Source organism: Melanostigma gelatinosum (genome assembly GCF_949748355.1).
Source record: "Melanostigma gelatinosum genome assembly, chromosome: 9".
Lineage (NCBI taxonomy): Eukaryota > Metazoa > Chordata > Actinopteri > Perciformes > Zoarcidae > Melanostigma > Melanostigma gelatinosum.
Window position 1 is genome coordinate 10,035,847 of NC_136642.1, and position 15,385 is coordinate 10,051,231.

Genomic DNA, 15,385 nt, shown 5'->3' on the forward strand with positions numbered 1-15,385 from the left:
ATCGTAGAAAATGATATTAAGAGTATATAATAAAGGTTCATATATAGGGACTATTCCCCATTCATTGTAGGGCCATTCCTGTATAAAGTGCAGAGTAAGTATAAAGTTTCACTGTCATTACTGGCACCATAATTGGAGTACGCTGGTAATTTAGTCAGCGGGGTGTGACTTTGCTGGTACAGTAGTCGTCATGTAAGAGCTCAGTCAGCAGAGCAAGACAAGCGCTTCCTCAGAAAAACCACATCCTTCCTTTTAAGTGAGCAAAAATGTGTAGTCTTCCTCTTCTCTGTCTCTCTCTGGCTGTCTTATGCACATAAACTGTGGCACATATGATATACAGACACTTCAAGTATTTTCTTACATGCACATGCAAACACTCACACTGATGAGTTTCACACAGCCAGTGAGGACAGATCTGAGTCTTGTTTATTCTCTGTTTACTTCATCACAACACACCTCAACGTGTTCCCGGCAAGTTCTGATCAAACAGAGTAATCCTTTCGGTCAAGCAGCCTAATACTGAAACCTCGAGATAATCACGACCAGGTTTGCTCTCAGTCACCTCCGAGTAATTTTACTGCTCAGTCATCTCTCTTCCAGTCATCCCTGTAATTTCAGTGTTTCAGAGGCAGCCCCTTCATGGTGCTGCCTCCTCACCCCGAGGCCCTGTTTCACAGTTGACAGGAGGTCACGTGTTGTGAGAAGAGCATAACATGACAGCTGAATGTTAGAGCGTGCCGAGATGAAGAAAGGCTGCCACTCAGCGTCTAATTCAGTTTGAGATTAGGATCTTTCTGAAGTGGAGACCGTTTGATTTAAAAAGAAATGAACAAAAACGAGACACTGGTGGTGAACAAAAATAATTGTTTGGAAAAGATCTTCACACAAATGCAGATTAGCTGGTCATCACCAATCAACTAATGACACCAAACGTTCTCACACTTAAAAATGTTTATTCGAGAATAGAAGACTTCCCCAAACACTCATTACTGACCGCAGCATTTTACTCTCATCGCAGTGGACAGATAATCATCTCAGCTACCACACAGAAAGTATTACACGCAGGCAATGCAGTGAGGAGTAATTCAAACAGCAATAAACAGCAATAGGTTACATGTCAATCTCAAGGCAGACATGATAAGATGACTCATGTTACTTTTGGTATTTGGTATTTTGATGGAGATCTCTTTTTATTGCTCACTCATGTGTGTCATAACGTTGCAGAGCAGCTCATCAGAATAATGTAGTTTCTTGGTATAATGTTTATCCCCTCAGCAGCTTTCTGTAAGAGCAACTGGATGGCTTTTGAGTCAAATAAGTGGTGTATTATGTACTCAAATTACCTTGTCATTCAATTCTAAGAAAGAGATAAAGAGACGGATGTAAGATATACTTAGAGGGAGCGAGAGAGAGAGAGAGAGAGAGAGAGAGAGAGAGAGAGAGATGGAGAGATTGTTTGCAGCCTAAAGATTGATTTTTGATGAAATGAGAGAGATGGTGCCTGTGGAAAGAAAGTGGAGGCTGGAGGAGCGTATGTTTTTGTGCACAGAGCCAGGGGGTCACAGCAAAAGTCAAAGACAGGATGAGAGAGAGCGGCAGAGAGATTTCACAGTCAAGATACTTTCATAATGAGTCATCACTTTATGAATTATCCCCTGACACACTTCTGGTACCCTGTTCAGTCTCCCACTCAGAGGGTCCCAGGTCACATCTTGTCTCACCTTCTCGTCCACGGTAAGTAAAGGCTGTCAGCGAGAGGCTTTCAATCAGCTGTCAGACAAACCTGTGTTAAAAGCTTTCTGTAATCTCCCTGTAAAGTTAGAAAGCTGTTTGTTTTAGTACAATGCTTATTTTTCTCTGTCAGTACTATGTTATCTGAAAAGTGTACGTACAGTTTATTGTGTAGCTTCACTGGCAAATTCTGTGTTTATTATGACGCGTGAATACTTTATAGCGCTACAGACCTTTGTTATTTTGTCAAAGATGCATGTTGTTTCACTCAGTGTCTGTTTTGTGAATATATCTGATGAAATAAATACATTTTTACCTCCTCTCTCTGCTCATCCTCATCCTCATCCTCTTTGTTTTCTTCTTCACAGATGCAGCCACTCTCTTATTTAGTTTTTACTTTCCTGTGCAGTCTCTCTTTCCTCTCTCCTGTGTTTTCCATAGACTGCAATAACACACAATATGCCTGGCCAATGGAAGGACCAAAGTTGTGCTGTAATATGTGCCCACCAGGTACTGTACAATTACTCCGTTTTGTCTTGACAGATTTCATAGTTGTAATGCAAACAGGTTATATTATTGTATTATTCCAGGTGAACATATGGTGTGGCGTTCAGACAGCATTTGTAAAATTGACTGTCAACCCTGCGTTGGTGACCGGTACCGTGATGCTTACAACACGGAGTTCAACTGCAAAAACTGCAAAAACTGCAATAAACGTAAGTAATTTCACAGCTTTTCTCTTTCTTGGCGTGTAAAGTATATGTGAGACCTGAACTGTGTGAAAATCCTATTTATAGACACACAACTGAAACAGCCTTTGTGACAGAAGTTATATCACTGTAGTTTATCTGATATTGTATAATATTCTAAGACAGCTCACAGAGACTCAAGGAGGCTTCAAATAGGGGAATTCTTGCTCATACAGGATTTTAACCTCTTTTATTTTGACAATCAGCCCCCTGATGATGCATGAAAAACAGAATATTTGAAGTAAATATGATTATTGGACTCTCTCATTATCAGACAGGTTGAAGAAGAATGCTAGAAACAGAAACACAGAGCAGTAGATGCCGTGTGTAGTGAAGTGATTCAATATTACTATAGAAATCCTGTGAAACATTGTGGTTCCCATGTTGTGTGTCATATCTTTTGAGCATGATATGATGCGAGATGCGAGATGTGACAAGTCCAGTTAGAACATACAACAGAAGACGGGCAATTAGCTGTTACTCAACTCTGACTGTAGATCATGATTTCAGAGAAGTTTGCCCATAGAGACCTGAAGCCACACCTGTGAGGGGATTTCCCGTTATGCGTGTCATGGTGGGATACAGTCAGAGAGAGATTAAAAGGAGGGGGGGATTTCGGGGGGTCTGAGAAACCCTCTGTAAACCAGCTCAGAAGGTTATTAAGGTGGGATTCAACAGCAGTAACAACACGATCAGCAGCACAGCCCACTAATTGTGGTAAAGATAGGAGGAGGTTCAGAAATTCGACTTTTTTTCATGTCGGTGGAATAAAGAGAAAAACACAGAAAAGAGATAAACATCGGAAAGAGCAGCAGACACAAATGTCATATCCTATGTTATTACGCAGGCCTCTGCCCTGCTACAAGTGAGCAAAAACAGCCTGTTGTGCTTATTTTTAAATGTCACTGTGGAAAACACAGAGGGGAGAAAACACAGAAGTGTCAGAAAGGGCATGTGATTCTTTTGACTTGACTTTTACGCGTGCACAGAGATGCTCTCTTTACATGTCATAATCAAAGGGTGAGCATATGTCGATCCAATGTTACAATCTGACATTACACTGAAAGGGATGAAGGTGGGTGTTTAAAATGTCAAAAACATCCTATCCTACACATGAAGGGGCTTTATGCCAATCAACGGCCGTGGAAACTAATTCAGGTGGAAATGATTCAACCCACACAAGAACCACACTGCTTTTGCAATACAACAGCATTAATATTTTTTGGGGTTATCTTTGGTCTCCATCAGGGTTTGGAAGTGCAACAGTTTCAACGGAGGCACCGTTCCACATATTTTAAACCTTTATACAAATGTTTTTTTATGCAGTATAACATTTTCAGTTCTCGAATCCCCTAATTTATGTCATTGTCTGAGTTTTATATCCTATGTTGGACTGGTTAACAAATGGTTTGCTGACTATGTCACCATGGGACTCATAGAAGTGTTTTTGTGAATTGGTGTTGAAGTATGCACTTGAATGCATTATTCTGAAAGAAAGTCAAATAGGTCTTCAAAGTGAAATTCTGCTTTCACTGAGAAATAACAGTTGTGGCCGTCTCTAAAGAACAGGTGTCAAAAGTGATATTATAACCGTCTTATGACACAAAATCAAAATCTATGCCTGGCATATACCCAGTTTGTGAGTCATTTCTCATTTTCTGATATATGTCATGTTTTACCTTTGTGCATATGTGTCACACACGCTAACATACTCAGAATTATGACCAACTTTGATCTTTTAATGACTGTTTTTCTTTTTTTTTTACAGCGAACATGGAGTATAGTTCACCCTGTAGCACCACTCATAACGCTGTGTGCAGATGTAAAGCTGACTACAGATGCAACGACGATTCGTGTGTGCCGATACCATCTACCGCCACCAAATCCACACTCCCTCCATCCACACTCCCTCCTCCATCCACACTCCCTCCTCCATCCACACTCCCTCCTCCAGCCACTACAGGTACCTTTGGCAGACTTTTCTACTAATCTGCTGATTTAACAAAAATAAGATACGGACCTCTCTGGTTCAGCATCAGTTGCATCGCAACCAACATCACTTTTGGGTCATGTGATGCACCCGTAACCACATTTAACTGTGATGTCAGAGTGTACAGGTTGAACCAATCACCATTAGGAAGCGAAAAAAACAAGATTGTTAGCTGATCTAAAGTTATAACTTGATTTGTTTAGTTCTTGTGTGTTGTGCATTAAATGGAGGATAATACACAGCCAGCCATTGACACAAATCTTATTCTGCGTATCACTGCTGCCATTGCTTGAGGGGTGGTAACGACTGTAAGTTAGTGGAAACACATACATTTTACTAGATTATTTTAGTTAAAAAGCATACAAAAGATGTTGACAGATTAAAGTTAACGCAGGACTCTCGATTATAAACCATACAGTCAATGTTAACTAGATAAAAGGATAATATGCAGCAGTCAGAGATACTGTGCAGATTTAAACGTTGTAATTGATTTCCTCCATTATTATCGTTTCATCATTTGGCGCTCCAGCAGCTCCATACAAAAGGTGGTCTTTTTTTAATGCACTTTGATTTTTCAAACAATGATAATAATGTAGATACATTCTTTTACATGGTCTCAGTTCTCTTGTTTACGCTGCAGTAACCATGGTGTAAGGTCACACACACACAAGGTGCCATGAGTTAATTATAAATACCGTAATGTTGTGTGGTTCTAAATCCAGACTTCCTGTTCAAAAGAAATAGGACCTCAGATTGAACTCACTGGCTAATCTGCACCACGAGTCGTTCAATATTTCCATTGAGCTATTAAATGTTCCTGCACTGAGCTGATACAGGTTTTTTTTTTATCTCTTGCCCTCCAGTCCTCACTACTCTCTGGACACCTCAACCAATCAGAGGTAAGGTAAAGTTCTGTGTGTGCCAGTTAAAAACAAGGACATAACTGAACTTCTCCAGTGAAGGTTTATCTCAATCTTTCAAAAATGTCTTACAGATACAGTCTGGTTCCTGGTGATAATTGCCCTCCTGTGTGCAGGAATCACACTTGCTGCTGTAGCAAAAATCAAGCCCTTTATGCGTTGGATCAAGGCCAAACACGGTTAGTAGGTTATTATTATGAATCAGATAACCTGCAGCAGAGTACAAACACAGGACGTACACTGAGCATTTTACTTTTATCATTTTATAATGTGCACGAATTTGCATTTTTTTTCATTAAAATTTGAAGTGATTATTAACTTGTATTTCAATCTAATCACACAAAAAACATGCTCCTACTCTTTTGTTGCTCAGGCTACATTTTGGCCAAAGTCCCTCAACCAGTACCACAATGCTCCGAGGACGAAGAAGTATCTACGCCTGTCCAGGAAGTTCTTGGGAAATGTGAAGTGTGAGTTAAAGAGCCTGAACTCGGATGAGCAAGGATTTGACAGGCGAACATTTAGAGCAAAACATCTCCCGTTGCTTTGGACATTAATGACACATGCGGGCAAACGTTACTTGGCCCATGCTGACGAATGGAACCACAGAAAACGTTTGTTTCAGGATATGTGAAACGTGACATCTGTGACATTAAGGTGATACCAGTGTGTAAAAACATCTGAAAGACAATGAACATACTGAATGTGATTCTGTATTGGTCATGCATGAGTTATAAATTGTGCAGTAAGTTTCTAAATGCAGGTATGTACTATTGTACACAGAAGTTAAAGATATTTCACATCTTAACGTTTATAGGTGTATATATATAAATACAATTTTCAGATAACACATATCAAATGTGAATGTTTTTAACATGCATTTCTACTTAGTTTTCTTTATTCTAAATAAAATTGTGTTGTAATCAAAATGCCTCATTTATGCAAAACATTAAACATTCAGGTCAAATACTTGAAAGCAAAGCGACAGAGCGTATTAAAGAGTATTTACATGATATTTAAAAATAATAACTTACAAAGCAGATCACCCTCCAACTCTTCCCGGAAGTAAAGTTTCTGGTGTGTACTGACTACAAGTTGTCTTCGAACCTGCAGATAAAAATGTCTCTGCAGAGCACTGAGATCCCTTCACAGTTTGCAAAAGTCGAGGTGGATCTGCTTCACACTCATCTGCGGTTTCACAGTTTTACAGTTCCTTTAAAATAATTTGTCTGGGATGAATCTGTCCGTAACCACCAACACAAATCTTTGAGGGTTTTTTAGGATGCATCATAGCGCCTCCTCTTTGGACATGTGGAAGTCCTTCCCCTGCTCCTGGGAGGGAAAGAAAACGCTGTCAATCTCTTCGCTCCGCTCCTCCTCAGACAGATGGATACTGGGAGAAGATGTGGGATGAAACACAGGACAGTGTCTCTCGTCTTCTTCTTCACTAATCACTCGTTCAGCTGTCTTCCCACATTCAATTGTCGGTCCAACTTGGCCTGTAAACTGATTGAGCAAGCTAAAGATGACCGTCCCTGGATTGTGGACATGGACTGGACCTACAGAGATAAGAGCAAACAAAGAGTGGACTTAAAAGAATGTTTTAATCGACCCGTAGAGGGACATTATAACATAGTTTACAGTGTAGGACAACTAAGTACAACTCAAGACTCATTACAGTAACACAGCGGCATCTTTTACATGTTTGTTTTATTTTCTTCATGACTCCACAAAGTGAGTCAAGTATTTCACATTAAAGTCTTCATTTCACTCATCAGTACCCAGATTGGCTGCTGAAAGGAATGGTGGCTGCTGCTTTGCACTGAATGAGTCTCTGGGGAACTGATGAGTTGAGTCGTTTGGCTTGTGAGAAGCATCTGGTCCTCCCTAAAGAAGAACATGTCCATCAGTTTGGTGCAAACAAAAGAGAAATACATGATCGATGGAAGCTTGGAAATGAGTTACTTACCTGATTGCATAACTTTATAATCGCTGGAAAACAACAGATAAATAAATGAACAATAGAAAGTCAGTTTCTTTACACATGTCCACCAATGATGAATCAACAGGTATTTGATTTATAAAGCAACTAACAGTCTGCAAAGCTAATGATACAATTCAGGAAACTGTTTATTGTTTTCCAGAAGTGACGTGATCATAAAGTTCGAGAGGTTCGATTGATTAAACTGAAACACCAGAGACTGAACCTGTCCTGCATGTAAACACTACATTACCTTGCTTGAAACATGTTTTGTCTCTGGGGCGACGAACGAAGAACAGGATCACGAGGGCCACGCATCCCACGACAACCACTGGACACAAGATGGCCGCCAGCTCATTTTCCGTCTCGTCTAAGAAAAAGAAACAAGTCTTAAGAGTCTACAACCATGCGAGCGTCTCTGTGAGGCGCCGCAGCATATTCACTGAATACTATTGTGCTCGCAATGACAACGTCAATGTGCTGATGTGAAGCACGTAATATTAACAGGTTCACTAACATAGATTAGGCTGTTAGCGTGGTATTCGGTCATAAACTAATTGGACAAATTATAATGTTTACATGATGATGGTGCTAAATCCAAATTCAGGGATGAACCGGGGATCAGGGATTCCATGGTAAACCAGTTCGGAGATATTTCACTCAAAACTTCAAGTGAGAACCTTCTGGTGGTGCCAGAGGAAAAGTAAGGGGATCACCGAAGTCAGTAGGAATCATCCTCTCAGGGTCGTGAATGTCTGGTCAACATTTCATGACAATCCATGAGGTATATCAGTCTGCAATGATGACATTGCCATCACTAGAGCTGCTAGCGTGGCACAAAATCCATCATTGTGCCTCAAAACTATAGAAATCAATTGAAAAATATTGTGCACTCTCCACAAACTCTTCTCACCTTTACCTCCTTTGGCATGTGAGCTATTTCCTGGCGGTGGGGCTGACTGGGGGCCACACCTGTGACATAAGGGTGAAATGTTGAATATGTCAGGTATCTCAAATATGTGACCCTATGAACAAAGATGTCAGGTATTAATAATGTACTGTATCTACGGAAATCCATGACGTACTTGGGAAATCGGCAGGGTTTGGCGGAAGTGCTGCTATGTCCTGAGGAAGCTGAGGAAGGTCTGTGTTTATCTTTGCCTGAAGTAACAGCGGCTACTTCTGCAGAACAAAAAACGTTTTTGTTTCAGATTTCAGGGGAAAAACACACAGGAACACAGGACACAGGAACAAACTGAATCTCACTGACATGTCTTGGCAAGGGCAACAGCCCTAATGCAACAAACTGAACAGACATACATGAGAAGGTGTTAGAGTTTGAAAAATGAACATAAGCTAAACAGAATTCAAACAACTAGGACGGATGTGAGAGTTTAAAAGCAAAAATGTGCTCCACTGAAGTGAAAGTACATGTGTGAGATGGGAACATCCTTCCTCATCGTCATCTTCTGTTTTGATGTACTGGTACGTGAGAATTTCTATTTTGTACTTGTACTTCTATATCACTACAATTCAGTTTTCTCGTTTTCACTTAGCTGACTAGATTGAGCTGACCGCTGTAGTTACTTTGCAGATTATAATTGTACATTCTTCTTCTACTTGAAATTAGAAAACATATCACTGTCGTGTAAAAGTCAAATCTTTGTGGCTCCCTGGTGGTCTAAGGGTGACGGCTCAGACCATGAACTGCGCTGGTTAACGTCCGGTCAGCGTTGAGACCTTTGTTGCTCGTCATTCTCATCTCTCTCCCCCTCATTCCCTGTCATCGCTCGACTGTCAACTCACATTGAAAGCATAAAATGTCCCACAAAAAAAAACTTTAAAAAGTCTTATTTGTAAAGCATCATCTTTTATGCTACTTTGAAAACAGTCTTTGTTCCTGTCTGATTGAAATGCATTTTTAGACTTCTTATATTTCCTATATCTATATTTCTTTGTGAATTTGCAATGTTTCATTCTTTCTTATCAGTAACATTGAAGATGTTCATGGCTCTGTGACAGAAATCTTCCATCAAAAATAAATACAATTACTTTTTATGTTTGAGTAGTAATGGTTTTACACCGTAGTGTCACTATTCCAAGTAAAATATCGGAATATTTCTGACAGTACTAATCACCTCACTGAGAGTAGAGCCCCCCCGAGCTCAGATCTGAGCCCTTATACATTTTTATAACTGTCACACATAAATGACTTATGTAATTCCTCATTTAGCTATTCATCATTCAGCTCATTTAGCTTCAGTATCATCATTGGTCATTCTCTCACAGTCAGTGAAAACTTCAAAAGTATATTTTGTCTGTCATGAGGTCCTCTGCTGGTTGACAGAGGTACAACTTCCATTCTGCTCAGTATTTACCAGTCGTGGTCGCCTCCTGAATCTTGACACAGGTTTTGCAGTTTTCAGAGTATGGGACCCTTTCAGTGCATATGAAACCATCCTCACAGACGCACTTCACATCTGTCTTCCTGGTGCAGTTCTGAACCACCTTCAGATGATAATCTGAGACAGGGGGAAACAGAGATGAGAGTTTTCATCACATGAGAAGATTCAAGAAATCCCATAAATGCAAAGAGATTATTTTTTTCTGTTTATTACAGAAACCCAAAGGTCACATTGGCATCATCATCATCATCATCAGTGATGGATGAAACCGTTAAGTTGGTAGCAATGTGTCGTAGTTTCTTTACCAGGTGTACAGTCTCCGTAGCAGGGATGGCAGATGGGTTCAAGGTTCAACTCAGTTGTGTAGTATCCGGCAAGACAGGACTCGCACTCTGCACAAGACTTCTTATATTTACCTGAAAGAACAGAAAGAAACAAACGAGAACAACCGGATGAGGCGGAGAGCAGAGAGAGGCTGCTCACCCAGAGCGCATATCAATGAAGGATGTGGTCATACAGCACAAACTCTGTGTGCAGCGGGCATAATCTCTCATCAAGACAAACCGAGAGACAGACAGAGAACGATAGATACTGTATGCCTCGGTGTTTCATAGTTATTTCCAATAAACCGCTGATTCATTCATTAAAAACAGTGAGTCAAAGCTAAATGAGGAATAGACAGAAAAACAGATGCAGAAATAGATGACGCTCACATCAGATATCATCTTACCTGCAGGGCACATTTCACACACTTTGCCGCCCATGGTGTCATGATGGGTCCCATCTGTCTGTTAACACATTAAAACAATTAGATACAAACCTCTGTACTCCAGCAAAGTACTAATTCACTTGTTTATTCATGTTTATATATTTAACAGCTATTCTTTTATACTTGTAAATCAAACACTACTTTCTTTTTCACTACTTTTTATTTGACAAACATGACGGTAGATAAACAGAAAGATGAAAATGAAGGACATTACTTCCAGCGGAAATGTGAGCACCAACTGTGCCGATAACATCAAGACGATCACAAAACATTGCACAAGTCCCATTCTATGGAGAAAAATGTAGAAGATATGAAAACAAATCACTTATATCAACGGATCAGTGACAGGAACACATTAAAAGAGCAAGTTCCGTAAAGTTTGGTGCACCAATAAAATCTCTCGTACCATAAATAAGCTGTGACAATAAAATATCACGAAACATTAACGAACAAAAAAACAGTTTTTACCTTTGATATGGTGCGTCCTTTGCTCTCCTTGTTGTTTTGTTAACTTCCTCAAGGTGTGACTCTCTCTTTCTTTCTCTCCGTCCTCTCACTCACTCTACCCATCCTCTGTGTCACTGTTTCCTTACCTGGTGACATCTTCCTGTCCCTCCCGCCTACTGATCTCTACCAGTGTGCTGCGGCCCCGTTCACACGTTCAGCTCTCACATGCAGACCCATCTGCACTCTGACTAACGTCTCTGCATCAAAGCCTCATCACTTTCCGTGCAAACTGTAAAACCTGACAAGTGATGAAGAAGCAGATCATTTTTGATAGCGACGGTCACGATTTCATTTCTGACGACGGTATATTTTTACATCCGAGTACATTACTCAGATTTCCTTCACTTTGTAATAGGTGTTCTTTTTAGCTGAATCAGTGGAAATATGAATCTCAATTAAAAGGTTCGTTCACACAAAAAACTAGAATTACTGCCCTGCAGCTGAATCCCTCCACCAACCAGTCAAGTTGCAAGTTCCAACCATGTCTGTCCAATATGTCACCACTTCATAAGTTATACTATGAGTCATTTGTGTGAATATTAGCATATCAATTCTTGAGTTGTGGCCCAAACTGTGTTTTATGCCGTCGCCTTGACCAGCAAACTGTAGTCAGTTCATCCTCGAGTCCAAATGGATGTTTGTGAGATATCGCATTCTCGAGAATTAACTTATTCCTTGTGGTATCTATGAAGAGTGGTGGGATATGCATTGAGACCCTGAACTTAAGTAAAAGTATGAACCCATGAATAAATGAAGGTTGAATGAAAACATGAATTTTAACTCCCTTTCAAAGTAAAGTCCTGGAGTACTTGAGTGAGAATTGTTATCAGCTAAATATACATCAAGAAAGTGAAAGAACTCGTCCTGCAGCACAACGGCCCCATGTGATTGATATGTTATTTCACTGTAGTTGGTTGAGGCTTTTTAGAACTACTTTATCTACAGTTTGATAGTTAAGTCTGGTGGTTCTCAACCTCTGGCTCAGGCCCCATCAAAAGGTCACAGAGTACATCTGAGGGGTTGCGGGATGAATAATGGGAGCAGTACGAAGACAAAACAGAAAAGGTTTTGCGACTCAAAATTGTATCATTTTGGAGGGATTTTCTCGAACTTGCTCTGTCTGAATAAATCATCAGATAATCTTACCTCTCTGGGCCTGCAACAGTTATTTGAGGGCAATCTCTCTTGCTAACATCCTGCTACCAATGAACATCTGAAACATGATAAATAGGTCCTCACTCGACACCGTGAACATTGCATTGCACCCATCATATGATCTGATATGATGAAAATTGTAACCTGAAAAGTAGCTGTATGTATAAGTATAGAAGTGGAGCGTAAAAATGGAAGTTCCTCAAAATGATACATTTAAGTAAATATACTACAATACTACTCCACCTCTGCAGAGTTGGTGTGTCCTGACAGCAACACTTCCTTCTGCAGACTGTTCATGATGATTATGTATCGACATTATTTCTAGAAAGAGATGCTGCTGTTGGTTTGTTTGAATGTAATGACAAGTCAATGCTGTGAGCGCAACAAACACAATTCCTTTCAACACCATTTGTTTTTTGTAATTTTAGGTGAACTGACCCTTTCATTTTAAGACAGACCGAAAAGGCTCAAAGGAAACACATGTAGTGTTTTACAAGTAACAACACGTAATGTTGGTGCTCAGTTGCATGTTTTATTCTTTCAGTCTCTCTTGACACGTTACATAGCTCTGCAGTGAAGCTTCTTTTAGCCTAAATTACTGTCTTGATGTTTAAAGCTGCATCGTCACACACCTGGAGAACTTGATCAATGCTCAGGATTATCATCAAATTGTTTTGCGACACAAATCGAATCCAATTATTTTGTCTTCTCTGTAACAACAATAAAGTAACAAAACAAAAAACCCGCCATATCTTGTCATTGACCGCCATCTTTTCCACTGAAAAACTAAATTGGGCAATCCGATAATTTATCTTAATTCAAATTTCTTTCCATGTGTGTGACAGTGGACATTCTTCGTTTGCAGTCTTTGAACACAAGCATATATTCAAAGAGATAGCTCCTTTACACATATAATATCAAAGTCATCGTACAGTCATTTCGCTAAAGCATTTGCATTTCTTTTCAGTGTTTGTTTTTCAATGTGAGTTATTTTTAAATTGACTTTATTTGGCAACCACGTACACTCATAAAGAAAAAAGTATCAACGGGAAAAAAAACAACCTCCATTGTCATTTGATTTAGATATTTTAAATTTTTGAGGTGATTAGTGTCAGAAAGACAGCTCAGTCTCAAATGCTAAACAGAGAGACAATATCAGATTGGACTATTGTTTCGTTCTTCTTCATGTTGTACATTTGCTCCAGTAAAAGTCTTTTTAAAAACACTCACTATACAGACATAACACCCAAAAACAGACACGCTGGCACATGCATACATAGAGACTCACTCAGTGCGTGAAAGTAAAACTGTACAAAAAGGGAAATGGCGTGTTTTATGTCTCACACAATTCATCTCTGGCATCCTCCTTCTGTATTCAAACAGTAGTGGAAAGACTGCGATCAGCACTCAGCTGAATCCATCAGCCACACATGCATGAGTTTATACAAGATTCAATTCTGTCCTCTTACCGTCTTTATTATTGAAACAAAGTGTTGGAAGTGTGACTCGCAGTGGAAGCAGAAGAAATATATCAACCGGTACGACCACACAGAGGAAACTACAGTGTCTGATAAAAGAGCAGTTTGGGGGGCGTTTCCCCGACAGTGATGACTTCCCGCAGTATGCTAATATATGATTCACTGTAGCAGTGTGTCTGAGTAAAACGTTCATGGTTAAATGTACCCAGGAAAACATAAAGGAAATGAGGTTTGTGTTCGTGTTAAATTCATTATTCTAGTTCTAGTTGTAGAAGATGAGTAGACATATTAGAAGAAATATAGTTTTCTATTTCCAGCGTGTCGACATCTTTATGTTCCATGTTTTACAAGTAATAGTGCTGATTGTTTCATGTACATTTTTGCTCTGCTTTTCATTTCTATGTGCAAACAGGCTGAAAAATTGGTTTAGTTATATACATCAAGCACCTTGGTGAAGTAGCTTCGGCAGCTATATTACATTATAATTTTTTATTTTCGACAGCAACTTTCTGTTGATTCACAATCTGGCCATTTTATTTTGGCACTAAATGGCTAACTTACTGTATTTTTTGACTTTCTTTTGTTCTCTTTTTTTAAGTGATTCAACCATGCAGCTCTGCTCAAACGATCCAGGACCTGACTCTAATCGTAGACAACACCGCTGAAACTAAAACTAATTAGTAACAGCTACAGTGCACTTTGTCACACCGTGCGATTATTGCCAGAGAGCAGAATGAAGAGCCAACACTGACTCTAGATCATCTTAAAGAGGGTGCATTTTAAACTAAAAACAAACATGCTTCCCTTGGACACCGACAACATCCATCGCTGCTTTCACCTGGAACTTTGGGTTTGTTATGAAGCACCATTAACAGATTTATCTGTGACGTTCAATGTATTTCAGATGTTGTTTTGTTGTTGTTATGAAATGTTGTAAACGATCTTGTCGGTGCTCTACTTTCATATTTTCCAAATTCATTTTTAACAATTCCCGCTGACATTGATGCTGGTGGCTAATAATAATAAAAATGTCACCTTTAGGTGAGCCAAGAAGTCCAAAGCACATCAGCAATAAATAACACGGTAACATTTCTTTACAGCGGATTTCTCACATCGGATCCAGTTTGGATTCAGGTAATTCACAGCAGATAAATAATGGATTGAAATGATGACAGACAACCAAAACGTTCTATTTAGTGTTTCCAGGATCGTACCCAAGAGAGGAGGAGGCATGTTGATGTTCAGAGACACGACTCTGCAGCTCCACAGCTCATGCTTTGGTTGTTTCCTTAATCATTTTTCCACTTCATGTTTCGCTAAATATAGCAGAGATGTTTTGATTTATTAATGAAATAAGGTTTGCTTTGCCTGTGGTTTAATTAGTTACCACACCGATAGAAAGCAAGCTTTGAATCTGCAGCTGTAAGGCCGCAAAATGCTGAATCATGACATCTTATTAGACTTTAAAGACTTAAGCTCATCCTTATCAATATACAACTGACCAATCAAACTCAGAAATACACTCCAGGACAACCTTTGCTACTTCAAGACACAAACTTTCCCCTAGGTGTGTTTGTTTAGTGATAGTTCTATAATAACAGGCCTGTAACTATGTGTGGAGTGAACTTTACAAGACCCCAGTGACCTTACAACATGTATTTGATCGATTAGCTTCAGATGCCCAGGTTATCAAGTGTTAC

The 15,385-nt window shown here is 39.6% G+C and overlaps 2 protein-coding genes across 2 annotated transcripts; one reads left to right on the forward strand and one right to left on the reverse strand.

Annotated features, from left to right (window-relative positions):
• Positions 1-2,319: 2,319 nt before the first annotated feature.
• LOC306781647 (uncharacterized protein) lies at positions 2,320-5,907 on the forward strand. Its single transcript, XM_079274586.1, has 5 exons — positions 2,320-2,447; positions 4,249-4,443; positions 5,334-5,369; positions 5,465-5,569; positions 5,764-5,907. The coding sequence occupies exons 1-5, from the start codon at positions 2,330-2,332 to the stop codon at positions 5,862-5,864; spliced, it is 555 nt and encodes a 184-aa protein (XP_079130712.1). The 5' UTR covers positions 2,320-2,329; the 3' UTR covers positions 5,865-5,907.
• A 20-nt stretch (positions 5,908-5,927) lies between these two features.
• LOC306781646 (tumor necrosis factor receptor superfamily member 5) lies at positions 5,928-11,050 on the reverse strand. Its single transcript, XM_079274585.1, has 11 exons — positions 11,014-11,050; positions 10,760-10,832; positions 10,507-10,564; positions 10,082-10,192; positions 9,750-9,893; positions 8,457-8,553; positions 8,285-8,343; positions 7,625-7,741; positions 7,360-7,382; positions 7,172-7,277; positions 5,928-6,949 (listed from the first exon to the last, which is right to left on the reverse strand). Exons 2-11 carry the CDS (start codon positions 10,829-10,831, stop codon positions 6,678-6,680), a joined length of 1,059 nt encoding a protein of 352 aa, XP_079130711.1. The 5' UTR covers position 10,832; positions 11,014-11,050; the 3' UTR covers positions 5,928-6,677.
• Between the last annotated feature and the right edge of the window lie 4,335 nt (positions 11,051-15,385).